The 25,797-nt window shown below is 43.9% G+C and overlaps 2 protein-coding genes across 5 annotated transcripts in view; one reads left to right on the top strand and one right to left on the bottom strand.

Moving 5' to 3' along the window:
* The window catches only part of FARSB (phenylalanyl-tRNA synthetase subunit beta), a gene marked incomplete at both ends in the record, with an annotated part of 68,458 nt that extends 55,563 nt beyond the window's left edge, over positions 1-12,895 (bottom strand). For all 4 annotated transcript variants that reach the window (XM_080688910.1, XM_080688912.1, XM_080688911.1 and 1 more), the window contains 3 exons: positions 1,739-1,893; positions 3,940-3,995; positions 12,838-12,895. In XM_080688910.1, the coding sequence (XP_080545036.1) occupies positions 1,739-1,893; positions 3,940-3,995; positions 12,838-12,895 (269 nt within the window). The remainder of the gene's footprint in view (positions 1-1,738; positions 1,894-3,939; positions 3,996-12,837) is intronic.
* Positions 12,896-23,901: 11,006 nt separating this feature from the next.
* The window catches only part of MOGAT1 (monoacylglycerol O-acyltransferase 1), a gene marked incomplete at both ends in the record, with an annotated part of 34,579 nt that continues 32,683 nt past the window's right edge, over positions 23,902-25,797 (top strand). The window contains one exon of the mRNA XM_080689311.1: positions 23,902-24,253. Coding sequence (XP_080545437.1) covers positions 23,902-24,253 — 352 coding nt within the window. The remainder of the gene's footprint in view (positions 24,254-25,797) is intronic.

The raw sequence follows: 25,797 nt of genomic DNA, 5'->3' as shown, positions 1-25,797 counted from the left end.
CCGGCAAAGGCTACAAAACCATTACCATACAGAGCGGGCTGTGGCGGCCCAGGCCTATGATCCCAGAACACTGTCCACACTGCTGGATTAGATGACCTGTAAGTTTTATTGCACCCACAAGACTGAGCTTCTAAGAAAACAACAGGGTTAATTAAAAACACAGATTCCCTGGTCCTACCTAGATCCACTGAATTGGAAAGGCCAGCTAAAGGCTTGGTAAGTGGTGCATTTTAAAAGCGTCTCAGGGCAGTTTTTGTCAACAGGAGTTGGAGCTACTCTCTTAAGGCGATGCTTCTCAAACTTCAGTGTGTGTCCAATCAGCAGAGGACTTTGTTAAATATCAGATCCCGATTCAATGGATCCGGGCTGAGAATCTGCTCTTATAACAAGCTCTCTAATGATGCAGACGCTGCTGGTCCATGAACCATATTCTGCTTCAAGTTGCAAAAGTTTTAAGTCACTTTCCTAATCACATCTAATAATAAAGATCACACACGGTGCCTATTAAAAATACAGATTCTGTCTGTCCGGGCGTGATAGTGCACGCTCGTAATCCCAGCATTCAGGAGACGGAGACCGGAGGATTGCAGTTGGCGGACAGTCCCAGCTACTTAGCAAGGCCCTTCACAACTCAGTGAGACCCTGTTTCAAAAATAAAAAAGACCAAAAATAGGACTGGGGGTATAGCTCAGAGGTATAATGCCCTTGGGTTCAATTCCCGGGACAGCAAAAAAAAAAAAAAAAAAAAAAAAAACAGATTCTGAACCAGCAGGTTTAGGAAACATACTCTGAAAGGGTTTTCTTAACCCTAAATAAGCATGTGATCATTACGCATAGAACAAATTTGGTCAATCCCAAAATTATAAGTACCTTAACCAAGCAACTAATCATTATCATTTCACAAACAACCCCATCATTCATCTGCTTTTCATAATTTCACAATCTAAGACACACACACAGATAATAAGTAATAAAAAAAACAGAGTTCTTTTTGATAGCTATTTCTTTTACCTTTTTCACTATATATATTCCTTACATTCTCTCTATATGTTACATGAAGAGTTAGAAGGGACCTTAAAAATCTTCATTATATAAAAGGCAATTGAAACTTAAGAAGCCAATTGACATGCCCAATGTGTAGGCCGTCATAAGACATTCAGGTTTTCTAAAGCTTCCTTCAATTCTTAAGACAAACATAAACTATTGCCACCTCTACTTTCCCTCCCAAACTTTAACATAGCTAGTGAACTATCCATTCCAGCAAGATTATTGGGGGAAATCACACAAACCTGCTAGAGAACTTATTTTGCAGTACTGGGGATGAAAGCCAGGGCATTCTACCTCAGAGCTACACCCCTAGCCCTATTTTTCATTCTTTATTTTCAAACTCACTGAGTTGCGAAGGGCTTAAGTAGCTGAGGCTGTCTGCAAACCCTGATGCTCCTGCCTCAGCCTCGCAAATGCTGAAATTACAAATGTGCACCACCATGCCTGGCTTCCTAAAGAACTTTTTAAGAAGCCTGAAAGCCATTAACCTCCAGTTTTCAAATATATCCCCAAAACAAAAGACCATGACTCAATAATCAGGTAAATTTTCAAATGGCTACCATCTCCATGACTCATTTTAATCATCCCTCTGTGCTGATCTAAACTCTGTGCTCATACAAGTTTTCTTAAAATAATGGTTGCCAATGCATAGGGGAAGAAAAGCAAGAGACCTGCATTAGCATTTTCTCACCTTTCTTTGAAGACCTGAAGTCCTCGAACTAATCCTTCCAGGCACAGGAGATCATATCTATTGGCAGGAACATCAATTTTGTAAAGAACAACATCGGAGGCCCCCTGTGCCTTTACGTTACCTTGTTCCTTACATATTATTTCCTTCTCAGAAGTCTAAAACAAGAAAAAAAAGTTAATAAAATCACTATAATATTCTTTGCTGCACCAAACATGGATTTATTATATCTACAATAAATGGGTTTATTATATCGACATCATGTGGTTTGATTTTTTTTTTTTTTTTTTGGTATTGGGGATTGAATTCAGAGACAGTCGACCTCCAATCTCTCCCCCTAACCCAATTTTATTTCGGAGACAGCATGCCCCCTAGGTTTAATCCCCAGCACCAATCAATCAATCAATCAATAAATGAGAAAGATAACCATTGCCAAGAAGTCAATTCCTATTTGTTATGTTTATGACAACAGGGAACTATAAATATATTCTAAAATTTTCAATCAAAATAATGTTATTTAAGATGTATGGCTACAATGCACCAATTAAGAAAAAAAAGAAAAAATGATGTTATATTTCAATTGTTAGTGTTACTATTCATTTGGAAACCCAACCTTACTGAGAACTGCCACTGTTTACACCACCAATAAGCAACTAAAATAACTGATAAGATTTCTATTAACAGATACGATGTTTTTACGTGCTGTGCTCCTGATGTTCCAGTGAGCAGTTCAAACCTCTGCCCACATGAAAAACTATAATCTGCACTTGCACAGTACTCAGAGGAACTCACTTCTGCTCACTAAGCACTAGCACCCAGGTCACCTCTGAGCAGCCACAGAAGTCCACAGAGTGCTGGGACTGTGCAGAGCCGCGACAAGCCCAAGGCGTGTAGGCACCTAGAATCTTGGGAGGCAAGAGGAAGAAAAGGAGGCAGAGGGAAGAGCAGAAAAAGGGAAAAGAGGAGGAGAGGATGGGGAAAGGCAGGAGGAGGAAGAGAAAGAACCAACATTGTAGGATGTGGTGGCGCACACCTGGTGGCGCACACCTAGGAGGCTGGGACAGGAGGATAGCAGGTTCGAGGCCAGTCTCAACAATTTAGTGAGACCATGTTTCAAATTAAAGGTAAAAAGGGCTGAGGTGTAACTTGGAGGTAGAAGGCCCCCCCACACGTTTAACCTCCAGTTCCAATGACCGGTTGTGATTTTTTTTTTTTTTTTTTTTTTTTTTTTTGTGGCACTGGGGTTCCTGGAAACCCTTCTACCTCCGGGCTACACTCCCAGACCTATTTTATATTTTTTATTTCGAAACAGGGTCTCTTAAGCCAGCGAGGCTTCCTGTCTCTGCCTCCCAAGCGCGGGGATTACAAGCGTGCCCCACCACGCCCGGCTCAATGACTGGTTTTTAGTGAAGAAAGCTGAGTGTCCTCAAGGGGAGTGGTAGGTTTCAGGATGGACCCACGCAAAGAGAGAGAAAACATGATTATGAGATTAATGAAAGTATCTGAATAAAAAGTGAGCTAATTTTTTTTTTTTTGCAAAATACACACATATACAGAACAGCTAAAATATTTCATTTTCAGTATTATTTCATGGAAAGACCACATACGGGCTCGGAGTGGTGACATAATTAATGCCTGTACTCCAAGCGCTCGGGAGGCTGAGATAGAAGGATCCAAAGATACAAAGACTGAGTCTGCCAGTGGTGCCATTTGACAAAAATCTTTTACGAATCAAAGACCACATACATAAATTTCAGAGCAAGAAAGCACCTGTAAAAACCATATAATCCAAGCCAGGTGTAGTGGCAAGTTTGTAATCCCAGTACTTGGGAGGCTGAGACAGGAGGATCACAGGTTCACAGCCAGCCTCCACAAAAGAGTGGGCCCCTCAGACCTAGTGAGACCTTGTTTCCAAATAAAGAAATAAAATCAGGCTAGGGGTGTAGCTTGGAGAATGCCTCTGGTTCATTCCCCAGTATGCCCCCCAAAAAGAGATTATATAATCCAAACCCCTTATTTGACAAATGAAAAGAAGGCCCACCAGAAAGACTAATGTACGAAACCCAGAGAGGCAAAGTAATCTTCCCCTGAAGACAGAGAACACAAGAAATCATCCTAGTTTAACTACAGAGATAAAACATAGCCATCTCTAACAACTGAGGTTATACACAGAATTATCTAGAAAATAAATACCTAATACATACAATTTCATCGAGTTCCAGACCAAATTCAAAACATAGTTCATCAAATTCTTCGTCAGCTAGAGGGAGTAAAAAAAAAGAGAGAGACCATTAATTATGATCTGTTCACAAAAGAGAACTATATATTAAACTGTATTTTCTTATTACTAGTTACCTTACACTGAGCGATCAGCAAATAGGACATTCATCACCATTCAATAACACAAAAAAAGTTTTGTCAAAAATTTTTAAAAGGTAAAAAAAGGAAAAACTCTTAAAGGACTGATAATACTAGCATCAACTATAGGATTGGGTTACCAGTGCTGGGAAGTTTGCATAGACTCAGGAAAAAACAACCTGTTAAATAGAGATCAAATATAAAGTAGGCTGCAAAACACAAGCCCCACACAAAGGAAGGTCGTGCATGCCCCGTCATTTAGAGGTCTCCAAGGCAGCCTGACACCTGCCTTCCAGTCAAGCTGATCAGGTTTTGAATTCTGACTATCCCGTTTACCAGCTCCGAGGCTTGGGCATTTCGTAAATTCACCGATGTCATCTGTTAGGCCATCTTTTATGGCCATTTCTAGCACAACTGTTGGAAATATTTAAGTAAGATGAGGCAGATGGATGTGGCTTAGTATCCTAAAATATCGTGGGTCTACAATAATTAATAATGTCCTTTCTTCCACTCTGCTCTGATACCTGATGCAGCACTCACATATTAGCAAATTTTGAATGCAAACCGTCATTACCAGTATACGCCAGTGGAAAGCTGTCTTAAGATTCCTGACTCAGGGCTAGGACAGAGCTCTGTGGTGGAGTGCCTGCTTAGCGCACACGAAGCCCAAGGATCAATTACCACCCGGAGAGGGGGAAAAAAATCTGATCCAGATATAGAACTTCAGCTTAACAATGTTTATTAAGTACCCACTAAATGCCAGGTGCCAGAGGCAGGGTTACAAAGATAAACGACAATTTCCGCATTAAGTACTTCCTCATTCAGCAAAGAAACAAGCAGTGTAGGTAAGTCCAGAGGTGGCACACGGCTCCACTCAGGGTCACAAGGGCTTCAGGGACAGGACGTAGCCAGAGGCTGCGGGGAACGAAGCAAGAGCTTGGCCGAGTGGGACGTGCTCAATACGATGAAGCACCAGGTTCACGTCACGAAGCAGAACAAGCAGGAAGAGGACGATCGTGACGTGCCAATGACTTGCCCTCTCGTCCGTCTACTCGCATTGGGAGTTTCACTGAAGGGTTTTTCAGCTGGGCAAAAGCATGGTTAGATGGGGGGCTTTTGTGGTTGTCTGTCTGCAGTGATGGGGATCAAATCCAGGCCCTCACTCTGCTGAAGGAGCGCTTTTCCCCTGAGCTACCTCTCTGGCCCTAGACCTCCATTCTTGAGACTGGTGGCAGGGTGGAGGATGGACTGAAGTCAGAGCATCCTACAAGTGAGAAACGGTGATGGCTTCATCTAAACCAAAAACAATGCACACGAGGAAGAAGTAAACAGGAGAAATGTTCGAGGCAACATTGGTAAGGCTTAATGGCTGGTGGCAGGTGGACCAGGGAGTGAGCGGGAGTGTGGGATGACTCCCAGGTCTCTGGTTTCAGGAAACAAAAGGGTGGGATGTCACCAGCAGGTAGTGACACAGGTAACAGCCTGTAAGCTTCCCCTACCCCACACACTCACAGCAATCCCGCCTCCTGGAATTTATTTGTGCCCTTGTGTGGACTTAGTTCTGATGCAAAGCAGGAGCAGATTCTCCGGCTCAGCCACACCTTGAGATGACCGAGGCCCCAGTCCACAGCTTGTCCACATGTGGTGAGAGATGCAGGGTCAGAACCACGCGGCCAAGTCACTCTCTGGTTCCTGCCTCTCAGAAACTGTGTGAAATAATAAAGGCCCACTGTTTCACACGCCTAAATAATGGGTTAACTTATTATATAGCAATAGATTTTTTTTGTGTGTGTGTGAGTCTGGGGATGGAACCCAGGGACATTCGACCTCCGAGCTACACCCCCTGCCCTATTTTTTAGTCTTTATTTTGAAACAGGGTCTCACTAAGTGGTGGAGGGCCTTGCTAAGTAGCTGAGGCTGTCTGTGAACCCCGATGCTCCTGTCTCAGCCTCCCGAATGCTGGGATCACAAGTGTGCGCCACCACGCATGGCTGCAGTAGACTGTTAATACATTATCTTAGTCCCTGGAAGTGGAATGCTGTCATAACAAAAACTATATCTATGGGAGTAGCTTGGGAAAGGGACAGCAGGCCTGTAAATAAACCTAGTGCCTTCAAAGCTGTCAGTAAAGCCTGGAGGTCTCTGAGTGGGCTGCGGGTGTAGACGTGGAGGCAGTGCCTTGTAAAGCTGAAGGGCAACCCCTCCCACATACGGGCAGGAAGTTTAACAATGCAAACCAAGATTTTCAATCAGTGTTCAAAGTGCACCTTGGTTTTTTCCTTGCTACTTATGTGAGCTAAGAGATAAACTAAAGGGCTATGAAACAAAAAAATAAGCCAACATGTTGATTTTTAAAACGCTCAGCCGGGCATGGTGGTGCACTCCTCGGCACCACTGCCTCTACAGATGTAAAACTGCTAATTTTTCTTTTTCTTTTGAGGTATTGGGGATTGAATCCAGCGGCATTTTACCTCCGAGATACAGTCCCAGCCCTATTTTTTTTTTTCTTGCAGTACTAGGGATGGAACCCAGGAGCATTCTACCTCCAAGCTACAACCCCAGCCCTATTTTTTATTCTTTACTTTGAAACAGGGTCTCACTAACTTGTGGAGGGCTTTACTAAGTAGCTGACACTGGATGATCCTCTTGTCTCACCCTCCCAAGTACTGGGATTACAGGCATGTACCACTATACCTGGCTTAAAACTTCTAAAATTAAGAAATAACTTCCGAGCAAATATCAAATCCAAGGTATAAAATAAATTGAGGGTATGAGTGGAAAATATTAGAGTCCAAAGACAAAAGGCACATTTCATTGAAACAAAAGGTAATATAAAGAAATTAAGAGTATGCTTCACAAATTCAATTAATTACACAACAGAACTCAATTAGGAGCACTGTATAAAGGGAGGTCCAAAGAACAGAAACAGCTTATTTCAAAGTTTTGTGGATGGCATGGCTTTTGACTACTGAACAGGAAGTCAGTAAAATTCATCAAAGACACAGAAGTTTTTTAGAAGAAATATATAAGCAGAAACACTGCCAGCTCACACCTAAAAGGGAAGAAAAAACAAAACAAAACAAAGTCTTTGAACCTTCAAGATTCTATTAGCAGGAATCCACTGAGAAATTAATCATCTATGGAGCACATGCTTCCTGGGTATAAGATCTACTCAGTCAGCACTTGGGAGGCTGAGACAGGAGGATCGCACAGGTTCAAAACGAGCCTCAGCTACTTAGTGAGGTTCCCAATAACTTAGTGAGACCCTGTTTCCAAAAAAATATAAAATAGGCCTGGGAGTGTAGCCCGGAGGTAGAAAGCCCCTGGCTTCCACCCCCAGTACCAAAAAAAAAAAAAAAAAAAAAAATCTACTCAGAGGGTGGAACCAGTAGTGAAGAGGGGAGACACAGAGCCAGGGAAATTAAGCCAGACCTGGAGACCTTATCAAGGCCTCCCAGGGCTAAATTCGTAGGTGTCACAGTCAGGCATGGTGGCACACGCCTATAATTTCAATATCTGGGAGGCTGTCAGGAAGATCACAGGTTCAAGACCACCTTCAGAACTTAGCAAGATTCTCAGTAATTTAACAAGTCCCTGCTTCAAAACAAAATATAAATAAATAAATAAATAAATAAAATAAAATAAAAAGGACTAGGAGTGTAGCTTAGAGACATAATGTCCCTAGGTTCAATCCCAGGTACCAGGTAGGGTGTGGTGATACACATGTGTAATCCCAGTACTTGGGAGGCTAAGACAGGAGGATCACAGGTTTGCAGCCAGCCTCAGCTACTTAGTGAGGCCCCTTTGCAACTTAGTGAGACTGTGTTTCAAAATAAGAATAAAAAATAGGGCTGGGGCATAGCTCAAAGACAGAATGCCCCTGGGTTCAATCCCCAGCAACATGCGCACGCGCGCCCGCACACAGACACACACGCACACACACCCAGTACCAAAGGAAAAAAAGGCACCACTACCAATCTCACTAACACATACAGGGGAGCAGGGTGGAACGTAGGGGCGTGTATGTTTATATCACTTTTAATCTCATTCTGATCTAGTTACAATATACTAATAAAGCTATTTTTAAGAAGAGAAAAGAATATCCCACAACTAGACTTCAGAATGACCATGGACCAGTTACTTTGTGTCTTCCGCCCCCCCCCCTCTCTTTCTTGGTACTGGAGGTTGATCCCAGCAGCATTCTACCTCCAAGCTATACCTTCAGTCTTATTTTCCTTGGAAATAGGGTCTCACTGAGTTGCTGAGGCTACCTTGAAGCTGAGACCCCCTTATCTCAGCCTCTCAAGCACTGAGGTTGCAGATGTGGGCCACCACACCCTGCTCATTTTCTCCTCTTTTGAAGGGGAGTGTCTGTAGTAGTCATCCTGGACTGTCCCACCTCCGTAGGTCAGATGTTTGTGAGGCAGCTAACTCACTCAGGGACTACATCTGAAGAGCTAAGTCCACGTTCAGACTTGATTCGGATGACAGGGTTCTGGGTTCTCGACTGCTGTTGCAAGGGAGGACACGTCTGGGGACAAATATATTTTGCACGTGGGAGAATAAGAATCACTGGAGGACTGAGAGAGCCAGTCTCCAAGACAGCCCCAATAATCCCACCCCAGTAAATATAGTTCCCCTTCCACTTATGGTCAGGATTGGTCTGTGTGACCAAGAGAATATGAAAAGAGATGGTACAGCACTTCTGAGCAATTACTACTTTTCTGGGCTTCTAATTGCATCTCTCACTTACTTGCCCTCAGGCCTCTCATTCTGGGGCAAACAAATGAACATGTTGTAAACAATCCTATAGAAAAGACAAAGGGGAGCCGGGCGTGGTGGCGGACACCTCTATCCCAGTACTTGGGAGGCTGAGACAGGATGGTAGGTTCAAAGCCAGCCTCAGCAACTTTGCAAGACCCCATTTCCAAAAAAAAAATTGTGTGTGTGTGTGTGTGTGTGTGTGTGTGTGTATGTGTGTTTTACTGGAGATTGAACCCAGAGGCATTTTACCTCTGAGCTACAACTTCCAGCCTTATTTTATTCTTTATCTTGAAATAGAGTCTCACTAAATTAGAGAGGGTCAAGTAGCTGAAGCTGCCCACAAACTGTAATCCTCCTGTTTCAACCTCCCAAGTCCTGAGATTACAAGCACGCACCTTAGTGAGGCCCTTTGTAACTCAGTGACACCCTGTTTCAAAAATAAAGAATAAAAAATAGGGTTGGGGTATAGCTCAGAGGTAGAATGCCCTGAGTTTCATCCCTAGTACTGCAAAAAAAAAAAAAAAAAAAAAAAGCCAGGCATCATGGTGCACACCTGTAATCCCAGTACTTGAGAGGCTGAGACAGGAGGATTGCAGGTTCAAGGACAGCCTCAACATAGTAAAACCTTGTTTCAAAATAAAAAATAAAATAGGGTTATGAATGTAGCTCAGAGGTAGAATGACCCTGGGTTCAAGCCCCAGTGCAAAAAAAAAAAAAAAAGAAAAAAGAAAAAGAAAAAAGAAAAGAAAATACATGTTAGCTGGGGTAACGGCACACACCTATAATCCCAGTACTTGCGAAACTGAGACAAGGAAGATAGCGGGTTAGAGGACAGCCTCGGTCATGTAGACTCTCAAGCAATCAGCCAAACTGCTTCAAAACAAAAAATAAATAAAGGCCCAGAGTGGGCTGGGCGTGGTGGTGCACGCTTGTAATCCAGGCATTCCCGAGGCTGAGACTGGAGGATCGTGGAGGATCGTGGTTCCCGGACAGCCTCAGCTACTTTAGTGAGGACCTCTGCAACTTACTGAGACCCTGTTTCAAAATAAAGAATAAAAAATAGGGCAGGGGGTATAACTCGGAGGTCAAATGCCCCTGGGTTCCTGCAAAAAAAAAAGGACCAGAGAGGATGCTGAGAGTAAGAATGCCCCTGGGTTCTATCTCCAGTACAGAGAGATAGAGAGATAGATAGAGAGAGAGAGAGAGAAAGAGGTAAAGGGGTGGTGGTATCTGGAAGAAACAATGGAATTTCATATGGAAGGCTTCCCCTAAAAAAGAGAGACCACAGATAGGAAAAGAATGAACAAGACATCTGAAAGCAAGAAAAGAAAAAAAACAGAAAGAAGAGAAAATAAACAAGAAAGACCCACACTATTATTCGCTGTACATGCTGAACATCCAACTGTGACCACAACCCAACTGACACTTCAAAGGTCTCAAGAAAGAACACAATGCAAGCCAGTTTATATTGTGTTCAGATGCACCGAAGTATATCTCAAGAACATCAATCTTTCTGATCAGAATTTTCAAAAGACCCAGAAGCTAACAAACACTATGGGAATCGAGATTCCTTGCTCACTCCCTGGCTTGGAACTAATTATAGATGTTTTAAACAAGGATTTGCCACATACCATCTTGTGCAATTCTGGTAGCTATCATAAAACACTAGTCAGAACATGGCTTAGAAGAATAAGAAATACAAATAAGCATTTTAGGTAATAAAAAGTGATTAAAGAATTAGAGCCCAGTTCAAAGGGCAAGGGTATTACATCTACTTTCAAGACTTAAGACAGCACCCTATGGAGAATGACACCATGAGAATAGTTGATCTGTAAAAGTACCACTGGAGAAATGTTTTTTTATTTTTTATTTTGGTGGTACTGGGGTTCCTGGAAGCCCTTCTACTTCTGGGCTACACTCCAAGACCTATTTTTACATTTTTATTTGGAGACAGGTTCTCCTAAGCCAGCGCGCACGGCTGGCTTCGAACCTGCACGATCCTCCTGTCTCTGCCTCCCAAGCGCAGGGATTACAAGCGTGCGCCACCACGCCCGGCGAGAAATGTTTTTTTAAAAGCTAACTTTGAGCCAGGCGTGGTGGCGCACCCTTGTAATCCCAGCATTTGGGAAGCTGAGACCAGAAGATCGCAGTTCATGGACAGCTTCAGCTACTTACTGAGGCCCTCCCCAACACAGTGAGACCCTGTTTCAAAATAAAGAGTAAAAAATAGGACAGGGGGTGTAGCTCGGAGATCGAATGCCCCTGAGTTCCATCCCCAGATCCACAAATAATAATAATAATAATAATAATAATAATAATAATAATGAAATAAATAAAAGCTAACTTTGAAGCCAGGCATGGTGGTGCATGCTTGTAATACCAGTACTTGGGAAGGTGAGACAGAAGGAACACAGGTTTGTGGCCTGCCTAGCTACTGCGTGAGGCCCTCTGCAACTTAGTGAGACCATCATTCCAAATAAAAATAAAATAGGGCTGGGGTGGGTGGCAGAGGCTGAATGACCCTGGGTTCAATCCCCAGTGCTTAAAAAAGAAAAAAGCTAACTTTGTTTCTACAGTAATATTTGTGTGTGTGTATGGTAATGTGGTACTGGAAATCGAACCCGACAGCATTCTACTTCCAAGCTACAGTCCCATCCCTTTTTGTTTGTTTTCTTAGAAACAGGTCTCTCTAGGTTGCTGAGTTTCCCTATGTTGCTAAGGCTGGCCTCAAACCTGCCATCCTCTTGTCTCAGCCTTCCACGTTTTGGGGTTATAGGTGTATACCACCACACCTGGATAGTAATAGTAATATTCTAGGAAACTGTACCACTTATGAAATAGATTAAGTCTTTGTTATCATCTTGTAATCTAATAGCAAACAGCTTTTTCAAATTGCTTGCTACAGCCTTCACATAAGCTGCTAATTATGGATATAGCAGATATCTGTGTGTGTGTGTGTGTGTGTGTGTGTGTGTGTGTGTGTGTGTGTGTGTGTGTTACTGGGGATTGACCCCACTGGCATTCTACCTCTGTGCTAAACCCCCACACCTTTTTTCTTTTCTTTGAAACAGGATACCGCTAGGTTGGTGAGCTTCACTACTTGCTGAGGCTATCCTCCAACCCGGGATCCTCCTGTCCCAGCATCCCAAGTACTGAGATTATAAGAGTGTGTCATCACCTCCAGCTATGACAGATGTCATTTCAAATGCTATATATGTTAGATCGATGATAATTAGCAGTTCCTCTTTTTTCCAAATGGCCTTTATTTAGAACTGAGGAAGTGATGAAGTGTAGGTACCTTGAAGACTAAGCCCATGGAACAGACTCATCACTCGAGTTGCAACTCAACGCTAGCCAGCCTATCAAATGCTGCTCTTGGCATCCCTTGATAGCATTTAGCACTGCCCAGAATAACTTCACAAGCGTTCGCGTTAGTTACGGCCTGCCTCCTTCATGAGAATGAGCACGTGGACCTTCTGTGCCATGTGCACAGATAAAGCCCTAAGTTCCTACAGCAGTGCCTCACACATAGCAGCACTGGGTAAATATTCAACAAAATAAAACGAAGATGGAATGCGCTTCTCTCCCTCCAAAGGAAACTTCCTGCCACCGCGTCGCAAACTGAGTTCCCACAGCGCTTTCTTATTCACAGAAAAGTCCATACTCGGGGCACAACCCAGGCTTCATTCCTACTCTGTAACCAGCCACCAACATCGGTGCTAGGCCAGATCAATGAATGAATGAATGAATGAATGAATGACACCGAGAGCCCGGCACGTGCGGGTGATGGGCCAGCAGCTGCTACGAGACGCATCCAGAAGCTACCTCCACCCAGCCCAGCCGCCTCGCTCATCAGAACACGGCGGAGCCCGCACGGCCGAGACGTGCAGGCCAGTGTGGATGTTGTCACCGTGCCCTTGGGATGGCGCTCCAGCCTGCGAGGAGAGCCGCGGAGCCCAAGGGATGGGGCGGGCACTCACTGTAGGTCCGGCCCAGGGCTTGGAAGAGCAGATCGCGCTTCACACTGACAGTCGGCATGGCGAGTCGGGCCCACTGCGCCTGCGCGGCGCGCTAGCAGCGGCCCCGCGTCCCAGGTGCGTAGGACCCGGCGCCTGTCATGCGGGCTGTCTTAAATACAGCCAGTCTCATTTCAACAATTCTTTTGCTCTAATTATTAATGACAATACAATAATATTAATCTACGTATATAAGTAAATCTATTTGTACTATTTTAGTAATTTTTTACCTTAGCAAAGAGACATTGTTGGATGAAATAGGCCAAAACTTTACAGGCATAAAATGTAGATAGACTCCAAAGGCCCGGATGCGGATCGCGCTAAGGACCCAGGACGTTGAGTCTGGTGGGCGGGACGAGAAAGGGGAGGTTCCAGAGAGGGGCGGGGCCTCCAAATGCAAAGTCTTGCCCTGAGGTGTTGAAGAGAGCTTGCTGAAACCGGGTCTGGTGGCACAGGCTACTTGGGAGGCTGAGACAGGAGGATCGCAGGTTCGTAGTTAGCCTCAGCAAATTAGTAAGAGCCTGTTTCAAAAATCAAAGTAAGCCGGGCGTGGTGGCGCACGCTTGTTATCCCAGCATTCATTCGGGAGGCTGAGACCTGAGTGTCGCGGTTCGCGGACAGCCTCAGCTACTTAGTGAGGCCCTTTGCAACTCGGTGAGACCCGGTTTCAAAATAAATAATAAGAAATAGGGCAGGGAGTGTAGCACAAAGGTAGAATGCCCCTGGGTTCCATCCCCAGACCCAGACCCGGGGGAAAAAAATCAAAATAAGCCCGGCATGGTGGCGCATGCTTGTAATCCCAGTATTTGGGAGGCGCAGGCAAGAGGATCATGGTTTAAGGACAGCCTCAGCTACTACTTAGTGAGGCCCTTTGCAACAATCAAAAATCAAAATAAAACAGGCAGCGGTGTAGCTCAGAGGTAGAATGACTCTGAGTTCAATGCCTAACACCAAAAAATGAATAAGTAAAATATTCTTAAAAAAGAAAAGAGTGCGCTGGTCTGAAACTCCCTAGGGAAGAAGACGTGTAAATACACATTGGAGTGGTGTGTGTGTGTGTGTGTGTGTGTGTGTGTGTGTGTGTGTGTGTGTGAGAGAGAGAGAGAGAGAGAGAGAGAAAGAGAGAGAGAGAGAGAGAGAGAAAGAACAGGTCTCTACCTTTACTTGATTCCTGCATTCACACTTAGTTTAAACTTGAACCCTAAGTATTGTGTTTATCCATGCACGGGTATGCACGCCTGAGCTTTGTTTCAGCCTTACTGCGATCCTGTAAGTAGGCATTGTTAGAGACCTATTTTTAGAAACGGAAGCGTGCTATTTATCAGTGCTCTCTATTGGCTGAAGCTCCGCTCAGCCCTTTGCCAGCCTTAGATTTCCTCCTTTATAACAACCCTGAGTGAAAGAGATGGCATAATAGTCCACAAAGATATCAGGACCCAATCCCTGGAGCTTGCAAATGGTACTTTATATGGAATCGGGGCCTCTTCAGATTAAGTTAAAGGATTCTGAGATGGAGATTATCCTGGACAATCTCAGTGGGGCTTAAATGCAATCACATGTATTTTTATAAGATCAAGGCAGAGATCCGAGTGGGGTAGCCACAACCCAGATGCCAGCAGCCACAGGAAACTGGAAGAGGTAAGGAGGGGATTCTGCCTTTGGAGCAGCCCTATACACACTTTGATTTTGACCCAGTGAAACTGCTTTTGGGTTCCTGGCCTCCTGGATGGTAAGAGAAAAAAGATTCTGTTTTAAGTTAACAAGTGTGTGGTAATTCACTTCAGTAGCCATGGGAAGCTAACACATGAAGGCAGATACTATTATTGTTTCTGCTTTATAGATAATGGAACTAAGACACAAACTGTTGGAGTCACCCAATTTGCACAGCAGAGCAGAGGCAGTTCCACGGGGAAGCCCTCTCCTTGCTCATTACAGTGAGAGAGCGCCTCCAGAGGGTCCTGCTGAGGGGCAGAAACTGAGCTGGATTTAGGCCACCCTGACTGTTAGGCAAGTTTTCACTCCGTTATTTTTCCTTTATGGCCACCGAGAGTCCCTTCTCCATGACCAGTATAACAGATTGGCAACATCCCATGAATGGCAAACCTCCAATTCCATATGCAGCTTTCTGCCCAAAATTAGTGCTTAGTAAGTACTTGCTGAATAAAAGACTTATTGAACTATTGCATGTTGACATGCTCGTCTCTGGGCATTCCAAAGTGTTTTATGCACTCTAAATCTCTATCTAAATATCTATCATATAGAAATAATAATATACACCTAAAACAATAAGACCCTGTCTCAAAATAGAAAATAAAAATAGCTGGTGTGTAGCTTGGAGGTAGGATGCCTCTATGCTCAATTCCCAGTATCAAAAACTGGATGTGGTCATACACTCCTGTCATCCCAGTACTTTGGAAGACGCAGTAGGATTGCTGGTTCAAGAACAACCTCAGCGCCGGGCGTGGTGGCGCACGCTTGTAATCCCCGTGCTTGGGAGGCAGAAACAAGCCCGGTGGATACACTTGTAATCTCAGCATTTGGGAGGCTGAGACAGGAGGATTGCTCAGGTTCAAAGCCAGCCTGAGCTACTTAGGACAACTTGTGAAATGTCATTTCTGGTTGTGTGATGGTGTTTCTGGAAGAGTTAAGCATTTGCATTGGTGGACTGAGTAAAAGAAGATGGCTCCTTCTGATGTGGGGGGTATCATTCAATACATATAGCGTCTAGATAGAACAAAAGAGTGGAGGATGGCTCAATACGCTAAGATGTTATCAATGACCTAAGACATTCATCTTTTCTTGCCCTCAGCCTTCAGGCCATCAGACAGCATTTACATTATTAACTCTCTAGCTCACAGGCCTTCAATCCTCCTCACCCACTTGCCTGAGTCTCCCATTTGCAGACAGGATTGAGGGATTCTCAGTCTCCATAATTTCTTGGACCAACACTTTATAACATATCTATCTATCTATCTATCTATCTATCAATCATCTATCCATTCATTTACCACCCATCCACCTATCATTTTTCTATCTGTCCATCCATCCACCCACCCTCCACTGATTCTGTTTCTCTGATACTGGGGATTAAGTCCAGGGGCATTCTACTTCCAAGACATAACCCAGCCATTTTTTTTTTTTTTATTTTGAAACAAGGTCTTGCTAGGTTGCCAGGAGACTTGCTAAGTTACTGAGGCTGTTCTTTCTTTCTTTCTTTCTTTCTTTCTTTCTTTCTTTCTTTCTTTTTTTTTTTTTTTTGGTGGTACTGGGGTTCCTGGAAGCCCTTCTACCTCTGGGATACACTCCCAGACCCATTTTATATTTTTATTTGGAAACAGGGTCTCTTAAGCCAGCCAGGCTGGCTTCGAATCAGCGCGGTCTTCTGCAAATTAGTGAGACCCTGTTTCAAAATAAAAGAATAAAATAGGATTGGAGGTGTATCTTGGAGGTAGAATGCCCCTGAGTCCAACCTCCAGTACGACAAAAAGTCCAGAATGATTAAAACTTAGAGTAGGAGAGAGGTAAATGACCTATAATTTGGGTCATATATAAAAGTTCAGATTTTACCTTGAGAGCAACAGGAAAAATTCAAGGATTTTTATCAGTGATATGATCAACTTGCTACTTTTCACATGTAAAAAGATATTTATCTCCTCTAGCAAAGGGGAGAGAAAGAGAAGTAAAAAAGAATAATTTGGTATTTTGAAAAGACCAGATAGGCCTGATGTGGTGGCGCATGCTTGTAATCCCAGCATTTGGGAGGCTGAGACAGTCGGATAGCTGTTCACAGACAGCCTCAGCTATTACTTAGTGAGGGCCTCTGCAACTCAGTGAGACCCCGTTTCAAAATAAAGAATGAAGAGCTGGGCGTGGTGGTGCACATTTGAGATGCTGAGGTAATCCCAGTATTCAGGAGGCTGAAACAGGAGTATCTGGTTCGGGGACATCCTCAGGTACTAAGTGAGGTCCTTTGCAACTCAGTGAGACCTTGTTTCAAAATAAGTAATAAAAAATAGGTCTGGGGATGAAGCTCAGAGGTAGAATGCCCCTGGGTTCCATCCCTAGTACCACACTAAAAATAAATAAATAAAAATAAAGAACAAATAAAAAAAATAGCGCTGGAGGTATAGCTTGGAGGTAGAACGCCTCTGTTTCCCACCCAGAGAGAGAGAGAGAGAGAGAGAGAGAGAGAGAAAGAAAGAAAGAAAAAGGATCACATAGCATAGAATATTGTATCTTTCAGCTTCCTAGCACTCTAACAAAGTGCCTGACACAGGATTCTTATGAAGTAAAAACTGGTTTATTTTGGCCAACATAGGATGGCACCATTTGTTTGGTTATCTATCCTGTTCAATGAGATGGCCCATCGTGGCAGGAGTGCATGTCCAGGGGAAATTTAACATCATGAGTAGGAGGCAAACAGAGAGATGCAGGGTCCCACAGTTCCCTTGGAGTACACACCCTTGGCACCTAAGGACCTCCCGCTAGGCCCCGCCTCTTAAGGGTCCACAGCACCTCCCCGTAGCATCAACCCTCTTCTCTTCTGGACTGCAGCCAGCCAACTCCTCCTGGGTACTCACATGATAGGAGGTGAAAGTTCATGATCCAGGTAGATCACAGATTCAAGGACAGACTCAGCAACCTAGTGAGACTGTTTAAAAATAAAATAGAGCTAGGGCCTAAAAATAAAATAGGGCCTTCTGACTTTAACAAGAAGTGCTCATTCTCAGTGAATTATGGTAACCACAACAGTTGGTGTCTGTCTGTCTGTCTGTCTCCCTCTCACTGTGATTGGGAGAGAATGTTTGTTTTCATGATTAATGTGTTTTATGAAAATCAGAAGCCAGGCGTGATGGTGCATGCCTGTAATCACAGTATTTGGGAGGCTGAGACAGGAGGATCATAAATTCAAGGACAACCTCAGCAGGTAGTGAGACTCTCATCAACCTAGTGAGACCCTATTAAGAAAAAATAACATAGGGCTGGAAGTATAGCTCGAAGGTAGAACGCCCCTGCGTTCAATCCCCAGTCTCTATCTCTTATGCATGCGCACACACACATGAAAAGAAAAAAGAAAATCAGAATACTAACTTTAGTTTTAAACTATCCTTTCTAATAACTCTCAATATGGAAAGAAACATTTTGATTTACAGTGAAATTTTTTTTTTTTTTTTTTTTTTTTTGGTGGTACTAGGGATGGAACCCAGGGCTTTTCTATCTCTGGGCTATACTCCCAGACCTATTTTATGCTTTATTTGGAAACAGGGTCTCACTAAGTTGCTGAGAGCCTCATTAAGTAGCTGAGGCTGGCTTCGAATCTGTGCGATCCTCCTGTCTCAGCCTCCCAAGCGCTGGGATTACAAGCGTGCGCCACCACGCCCAGCTAGTGAAACATTATTTAAAATTTCATACTTGTATTGGTGCGTTGTAATTACACATCTTGGCGAGACTCAACGTGATACAAACGTCGATGCCCACAGCACCTGGTGTCTTGCCCTCTGTGTCCCGCGCGCTGTCCTTCCCGCCTCATGCGTTAGTGAGATTGGTAGTGACACCTTCGAGTATGGACATAACTTTATTTGAATACGTCTCTTCCCCAAGCCTCATCTTCCCTCTCCTTACCAAATAATCATGTTTTTTTCTTTTGTGTGTGTGGTACTGGGAATTGAACCTGGGGCATTCGACCTCCGAGCTACACCCCAGCACTATTTTTTAATTTTTTTTTTTTTTTTTTTTTTTGTGTGTGTGTGGTACTGGAGATGGAACCCCGGGGACTTCTACCTCCAGACTACACTCCCAGACCTATTTTATATTTTTTAATTTGGAAACAGGGTCTCTTAAGCCAGCTGAGAGTGGCTCTGAACCTGTGCGATCCTCCTGTCTCAGCCTCCCAAGCGCGGGGATTACAAGCGTGCGTCACCATGCCCGGCTTACCAGCCCTATTTTTTAATCCTTATTTTGAAGCAGGGTCTTACTATGTTGTAGAGGGCTTCACTGAGTAGCTGAGGCGGGACACAAACCTACGATCCTCCTGTCTCAGCCTCCCAAGTGCAGGGATTACAAGCGTATGCCAGTACTCCTGACTTTCACCCCCAGCATTTGTGTGTTGTGTGCTAAAGATTGAACCCAAGGACATTCTACTTCTGAGCTATACCCGCAGCCTTATTTTATTTTATTTTATTTCATTTTGAAACAAGGTCTCACTAAGTTGCTGAGGCTGGCCACAAACCTGTGATCCTCCTGTCTCAGCTTCCTAAGTACTAGGATTACAGGTAAGTACCACCACATCCGGTGCAATTTTCATTTTGAAATAAGGTCTCACTAAATTGCTGAGGCTGGCTTCAAACCTGCAGCCCACCCATCCCAGTCTCCCAGTCCTGGGGTTACCGGTGTGTTACCAACCCGGGTCCTTCCTTACATTATATGCCTTAGTATGGCAGATCCTTGTTTGAGCTTTAGAAGCAGACATCCCATTTTCAAAAAATTGAAACCTAGATCTTCTGCATCTTGCATGAATAATTTGTCTGATGTTTAGTCTCAGTTTCTTCATTGATAAAAGGAATCTACCTTGGAAAATTCCATGGGGTTTAAGTCAGATGTGGTACATAGCAGAACCTGGGAGTTAGTAAACACTCAGTGTTTATGTATATTCTTTTTTCTTTTCTTTTTGTACTGGAGATAAAACCTAGGGGCATTCTATATCTAAGTTACACTCCAGCCCTAATTTATTTATTTATTTATTTATTTATTTATTTATTTATTATTTATTTACTTATTTATTTATTGTGGTACCAGGGATTGAGCCCAGGGGCATTCTACCTCTGCATGTTCAACATTCTACCCCCCCCCAGCCCTATTTATTTTATTCTTTATTTTGAAACAGAGTCTCACTAAGTTGTGGAGGATCTCACTAAGTAGCTGAGGCTGTCTTTGAACTGCGATCCTCCTGTTTCAGCCTCCCAAGTACTGGGATTGCAAGCGTGCACTACCACACCTGGTTCACAGCCCTATTTTAATTTTTATACTTTTCCCCTTTCTTCTTAAAGCATTTATTTAATAATTTTTAATTAATTAATTTATTTGTAGTACTTGGATGGACCCCAGGGGCAGTTTACCTCCTTCTACCTCCAAGCTACACCCCCAGCCTTTTTTAAAAAAATTCTTTTACTTTGAAATAGGGTCTCACTAAGTTGCTGAGGCTGGCCAAAAACCTACCATTCTTCTGTCTCAATCTCCCAAGTACTGGGATTACAAGTTTGTACCATCATACCTAGCTTTATTTTTTATTTTGAAACAGAGTCTTACTAAGTTGCTGAGGGCCTTGCTAACTTTCTAAGGCTGGTTTTAAACTTGCAATCCACTTGTCTCAGCCTCCCAAGTACTAGGATTAAAGGCAGAGGCCACCACACCTAGCACAATATATATGATTTCTGTGTGTGTGTGTGTGTGTGTGTGTGTGTGTGTGTGTGTGGTACTGGGGATGGAAAGCCCAGGGGCTTTCTACCTCTGGGCTATACTCCCAGATCTATTTCATATTTTATTTGGATATAGGGTCTCTCTACGTTGCTGAGAACCTCCATTACTCAGTAGCTGAGGCTGGCTTCGAACCTGCGCAATCCTCCTGTCTCAGCCACCCAAGTACTGGGATTAAAAGCGTGCACCACCATGCCTAGCTGATATATATGGTTTCTAACTACAACCCCATTCAAACATTGTATTTCTCCAAATATTGGGCTGTCCACCCAAACAAGACATGTTTTCCCAGCTGTGTTTTGGGGAACCTCAGAGGTTCTATGACTATAACTGTTTATGACTGATGTTGATTTCATTTTGATAAAAATATAGTTACCTTGGGAAGGAGAAAAATTCAGAGTTAAGTAGGAATTGGGTTGCCTATCATATTCCAACCAGAGCAGCATGCTTTGCTTTGCTGTATAAACCAGAGGTTGTTTGCGGTGCTGTGGATTGAACTCAGTACAATGAGTTCAGTCCACTCCAAGTCCTATTTTATTCTTATTTTGAAACAGGGTCTCAGTGGGGTGCTGAGGGCCTCACAATTTGCTGAGGCTGGCTGAAAACCTGTACATCAGAGGTTTTTGAAATTAAGAAAAAAACGTATCTGAAGAAAATCTTTGAAACCATTACCTTAAACCATGTTGCTTTTCCTTTATCTGTTGTTTTAGCTCTTAAAGAGAAGAATTGGTTGTTTGACTATATAGACTAGATCAATAATTGTCAATAATTGTTTGAGATGTTTTGGCCAAATCACTCAATTTCTGTGCTCTCGGTTTCCTATTCCAGGAAATGTGTAATCTGGAGAAATAATACCTAGGTTTCATGTTTTCCTGTTCATTTTAACTCTACAGACCAATGTGACTCATATAGAGAAACTATTTTCAGACTTAAAACTTCCTCATAGCCACACTTGTAATCCCACCATTTGGGAGGCTGAGACAGGAGGATTGCGGTTCAAGGCCAGCCTCAGCTTCTACTTAGTGAGGCCCTTTGCAACTCAGTGAGACCCTGTTTCAAAATAAAAAATAAAAAATAGGGCTGGGGTGTAGCTGGGAGATAGAATGCCCCTGAGTTCCATGCTCAGTACCAAAAAAACAAAAAAACAAAAACAAAAAAACTTTCTTATTGCAGGGTGTTATGGCGCACACGTGTAATCCCAGCATTTGGCAGGCAGAAACCAGAGGATCACAGTTCTCAGACAGCCTCAGCTACTTGGTGAGGCCCTTTGCAACTCAGTGAGAACCTGTTTCAAAAATAAAAAGACTAAAAACTAGGGCTAGGGATGTAGCTCGCAGGTACAGTGTCCCTGGGTTTCATCCTCGGGACTGAAAAAAAAAAAAAAAAAATCCAAAAAATAGCAAAAAAAAAAAAAAAAAAACAAACCCCTTTCTCATTATTTTAATCCAACAATCACTTAGCTCTAGTAACCTGGCACACAGAACATACACAAACACATGTTGAGTGTGGCAAGGTTACTTGAATGATTTAATGGTTGAAGACAACAACAATGAATTGCTGCACAGATTGAACCCTATAGGGCTGTCTTTGGCTTCCTGAGGGCTGTGAGGAGACATGACAGTTCTTTTCTAGCAGCTGAGGACTCTGGGAAAGTGACCAAACACATCCTGACGATCAAGGGCTCTGGGTGAAGTCGGCATCTCAACACTTTCACAGTGTTGAATCACAGTGTTGAATCACAGGTTCAAATCCTCCTTAGAACTTAGTGAGACTCTGTTTCAAAATAAAAAATAAACCAGGCATGGTGGTGCACTCTTGTAGTCTCAGCATTCAGGAGGCTGAGACAGGAGCTGGGGGCATGGCCAGCCTCAGCTACTTAGTGAGGCCTCTACAACTTAGTGATAAAATAAATAAATAAATAAATAAATAAATAAATAAATGTATAAGTAAGTAAGTAAATAGGGATGAGGGTGTAGCTCAGAGAGGTAGAATGCTTCTAGGTTCAATCCCCAATACCACAAAATAAAGAAAGAAAAAAAAAGGACTGGGGATGTAGTTCAGAGGCAGAATGCCCCTGAGTTCAATCCCTGGTACTACAAAAACAAAAATGAATAACAATTATTTAAAAATAAAAATTAATTAATTAATTAAATATTGCAGAGGTATAATGCCCCTGGAGTCAATCTTCAGTACTGGGGGTGGGGGGAGTGCCAGGTGTGTGGGCGCATGCCTGTAATCCCAGTTCTGAGTGTTTTGCTATTCTTATTGACCAGGTAGGTTTGAATCCAGTTGATTAAGCCATCCTACTATTTATTTATGTATAGAGCTTGGGATTAAACCCAGAGGCACTTAACACCTCTGAGTTACATTCCCAGCCCTTTTTTATTTCTTATTTTTGAAACAGGGTCTCCCTAGATTGCTTAGGTTTCTTAGTTTGGAGGTAAAATGCCCCTGGGTTCAATCTCTAGTAACCCCCCCCCACACACACACACATATTTTCTCTCTCAACTCACCCCTTTGGGAAGGCCTTCCAGAAGGTAATTCCCTTGGCCTTGACCTCTGACCTCCTTAGTTACCTAAATTCATTGTCGAATCTCAAGTCAAGAAATGTGTTCAGACATTTCCCTGACCTTCTAGTCCAGTTTCTAGAATCTTCTAGTTATCCAGTCTTGCTTGTAATATACACCCAGTTGTGTAGTTATTTTATATATATTTCCCCCATGAGCAATACTCTGAAGGAAGAAAAAAAAGACACTGTATTACGTCCTGTGAACTGAAGTTCTCCGAAGCAGCAGCACCTATGCTAAAAGCCTTGCAATCGCTTGACCTGGCCAGCTAGAATGTCAGGACGGTGAGATGGAATGTCATAGGTCCAGAACCAAAACCATCTGGGGTTATTTTAGACCTTTAACCCACTCACTCTAACTTTTGTATCTGACCTAACATTCCCGGAACTACTATGAAAAATTTTGGGAATGTGTCAGTAGGCTTAGGCGACTTCCAGCCTCCACCAACCCTAAGCTAAGAAGGCTGTAAGGTAACAGCGGAACCGACAGGGCTCTGTGTTGAGCTGTAGTCTGTCGACCTCACGCTCCCAAGTTAATTGGTACACCGATTGATTTGTGACTTTGTTTTGTGAATCAAAAAACTCATGGAATCTCCTCCAAGACGGAGCCTATCATTTAGGGTGTGCATGTATGCTGGGAATTGCATCCAGGGGTGCTCTACCACCCAGTTGGACACACTCACATACACACACACACGCACAATTTTTTAAATTTCATTTTTGGGACACGGTCTTGCTAAGCTGTCCAGGTTGACCTCGAACTTGTGATCTTCTTGCCTCCAGAGTCCCCTGGGATTACAGGCGTGCGCGTAGGGCTAGGTTCCTTTGAATGGGTGCGCCCACATGAGGGTCACCTATATTTGGCTCAGCATAAACCATTTTCGTATTTCCTTAAAGCTGAGTCGCATTATACCTGGGCGCTTGGTTACCCAGAGCATGGTACTTTCACAATAAATACGTACTGAATGAATGGACGGACGGACGAATGAATGAATGAGAAGTGCCAAGACTCGGCCGAGTCTGAGGACACCGCCCCGCCTTCGTCCTCCGCTGGGATCCCTGAGTACCACTCCCCAGGGCTGAAGGCCCGGAGGAAGGGGTGGGTTTACGGGCGGATGCTGCGGCCGAGCGCACGGAGGTCGGCGGGTGACCGCGGTCAGGTCGCGGTGGGAGCCTGGGGGGGCGCGGCCATCCCCGGCCCGCAGCCCCCACCGCCGCCTCCCCTCCGCCTGCTCGCCGCGGTGACCGCGGAGATGGAGTTCGCGCCGCTCAACCTCCCGCTGGCGCGGCGGCTGCAGACGGCGGCGGTGCTGCAGTGGGTCCTGTGCTTCCTGCTGCTGGGTAAGGCCCGCGGCGCGGCCCCCCGACCCCCGGGACCCCCCGACCCCCGGGACGCGCCGCGCGCCTGCAGCCCGGCCCCGGGGCGCCCGGGCGATCCGGACTCTGCGCTTGGGCGTCCGGCTCCCGGAGGACCTCGTAGCAAATAGCTGCTTCCCAACCTTATTTTCCCTTTGGAATCCTGCGGTGCTAGGGGTTGAACCCAGGGGGCATCCTACCTCCGAGCTACACCCCCCAGCCCCATTTTCTTTATCAATTGGAAACAGAATCTCGCTGAATTGCTGAGAGCCGCTCCAGGCCGCTGAGGCCGGCCTGGAGCCTGCGCTCCTCCTGTCTCAATAAATATATAGAGTTCGGTGGGTTTGGGCAATTGTATCAACCCAATTGTATCCAAGACTCGATTCAGCTGGAGGACATGTACTTTATTTATTTACTTATTTTTTAAAATTTTTGCGGAACTGGGGATTGACCCCAGGGGCATTCTGCCTCCGAGCTACACCCCAGCCTATTAATTTTTTTATTTTTTTTAAACTGGGTCTCACTAAGTTGCGGAGGGCCTCCCTAAGTAGCTGAGGCTGACCTCGAACCTGTGATCCTTCTGTCTCAGCCTCCCAAGTACTGGGATTACAAGCGTGTGCCGCCACACCCAGCTTAGGACATTGTACTTTAGCCTGTCAAAAGTTAGTCAACTCGTTTCTAGAGCAGTTGGCTCTTAAATGGAAAAGCAATGCCCGGGTATTTAAAGCCAGATTCTCTCTTCCCACCCTCATAAATGTGCTTACCAAGGCCAGGTTGCACATTGGGTTGTACTGAGTGGCTTCTATCCGGAAATCATTCCACCCAGGAGTGTGTTGAAGGTGAATCCCAGGTTAAACCCAAGCAGTTAAATAAAACACAGGAACCAAATTTCTGGAGGCACAGGAAGGCTTCCTGTTTGTTTGTTTGTTTGTTTGTTTGTTTCATTTTTGTTGTGCCCTTGGAGCAAAAGAGGGTGATGTGAGAGAGGACTTATTGGGAACCCCTTCTGTGAAGAATTAAACCCTTCTGAAGCAAAGGTCCTTTGCATGCTCTAAGATTATGAGTACATAATAAACTCATTGCACTATAAAGTTTTACACACCGGAAATAGTCTTTACATTTATTTATGTTATTTATTTACTGGTACTAGAGATTGAACTCAGGGACATTCTATTTCTGAGCTACACCCCAGCCTCATTGTATTTACCCATCCGTTTAGTGCTATTGGGGATTAAACCCAGGGGCATTGTACATCTGAGCAATACTCCCAGCGCTGTCTTATTTACTTTTTATTTTTATTTTTTTGTACTGGGGATTGAGCTTAGGGATCATTGTACATTTTAGCCATACCCCGGCCGTATTTAATTATTAATTATTAATTATTAATTTTTATTTATTTATTTATTTATTTATTTGGGTGGTACTGGGCATTGAACCCATGGATGTTCTACCTCCAAGCCACATCCCCAACAATTTTTATTATTTTGAAACAGGGTCTCATCAGGAAGGTCTCAGGTTCAAGGACATAC

The sequence above is a fragment of the Muscardinus avellanarius genome (assembly GCF_963383645.1).
Source record: "Muscardinus avellanarius genome assembly, chromosome: 2".
Classification (NCBI taxonomy): Eukaryota; Metazoa; Chordata; class Mammalia; order Rodentia; family Gliridae; genus Muscardinus; species Muscardinus avellanarius.
Note: the sequence above shows the minus strand (reverse complement) of the source record. Positions and strands in the feature narration are given on the sequence as shown.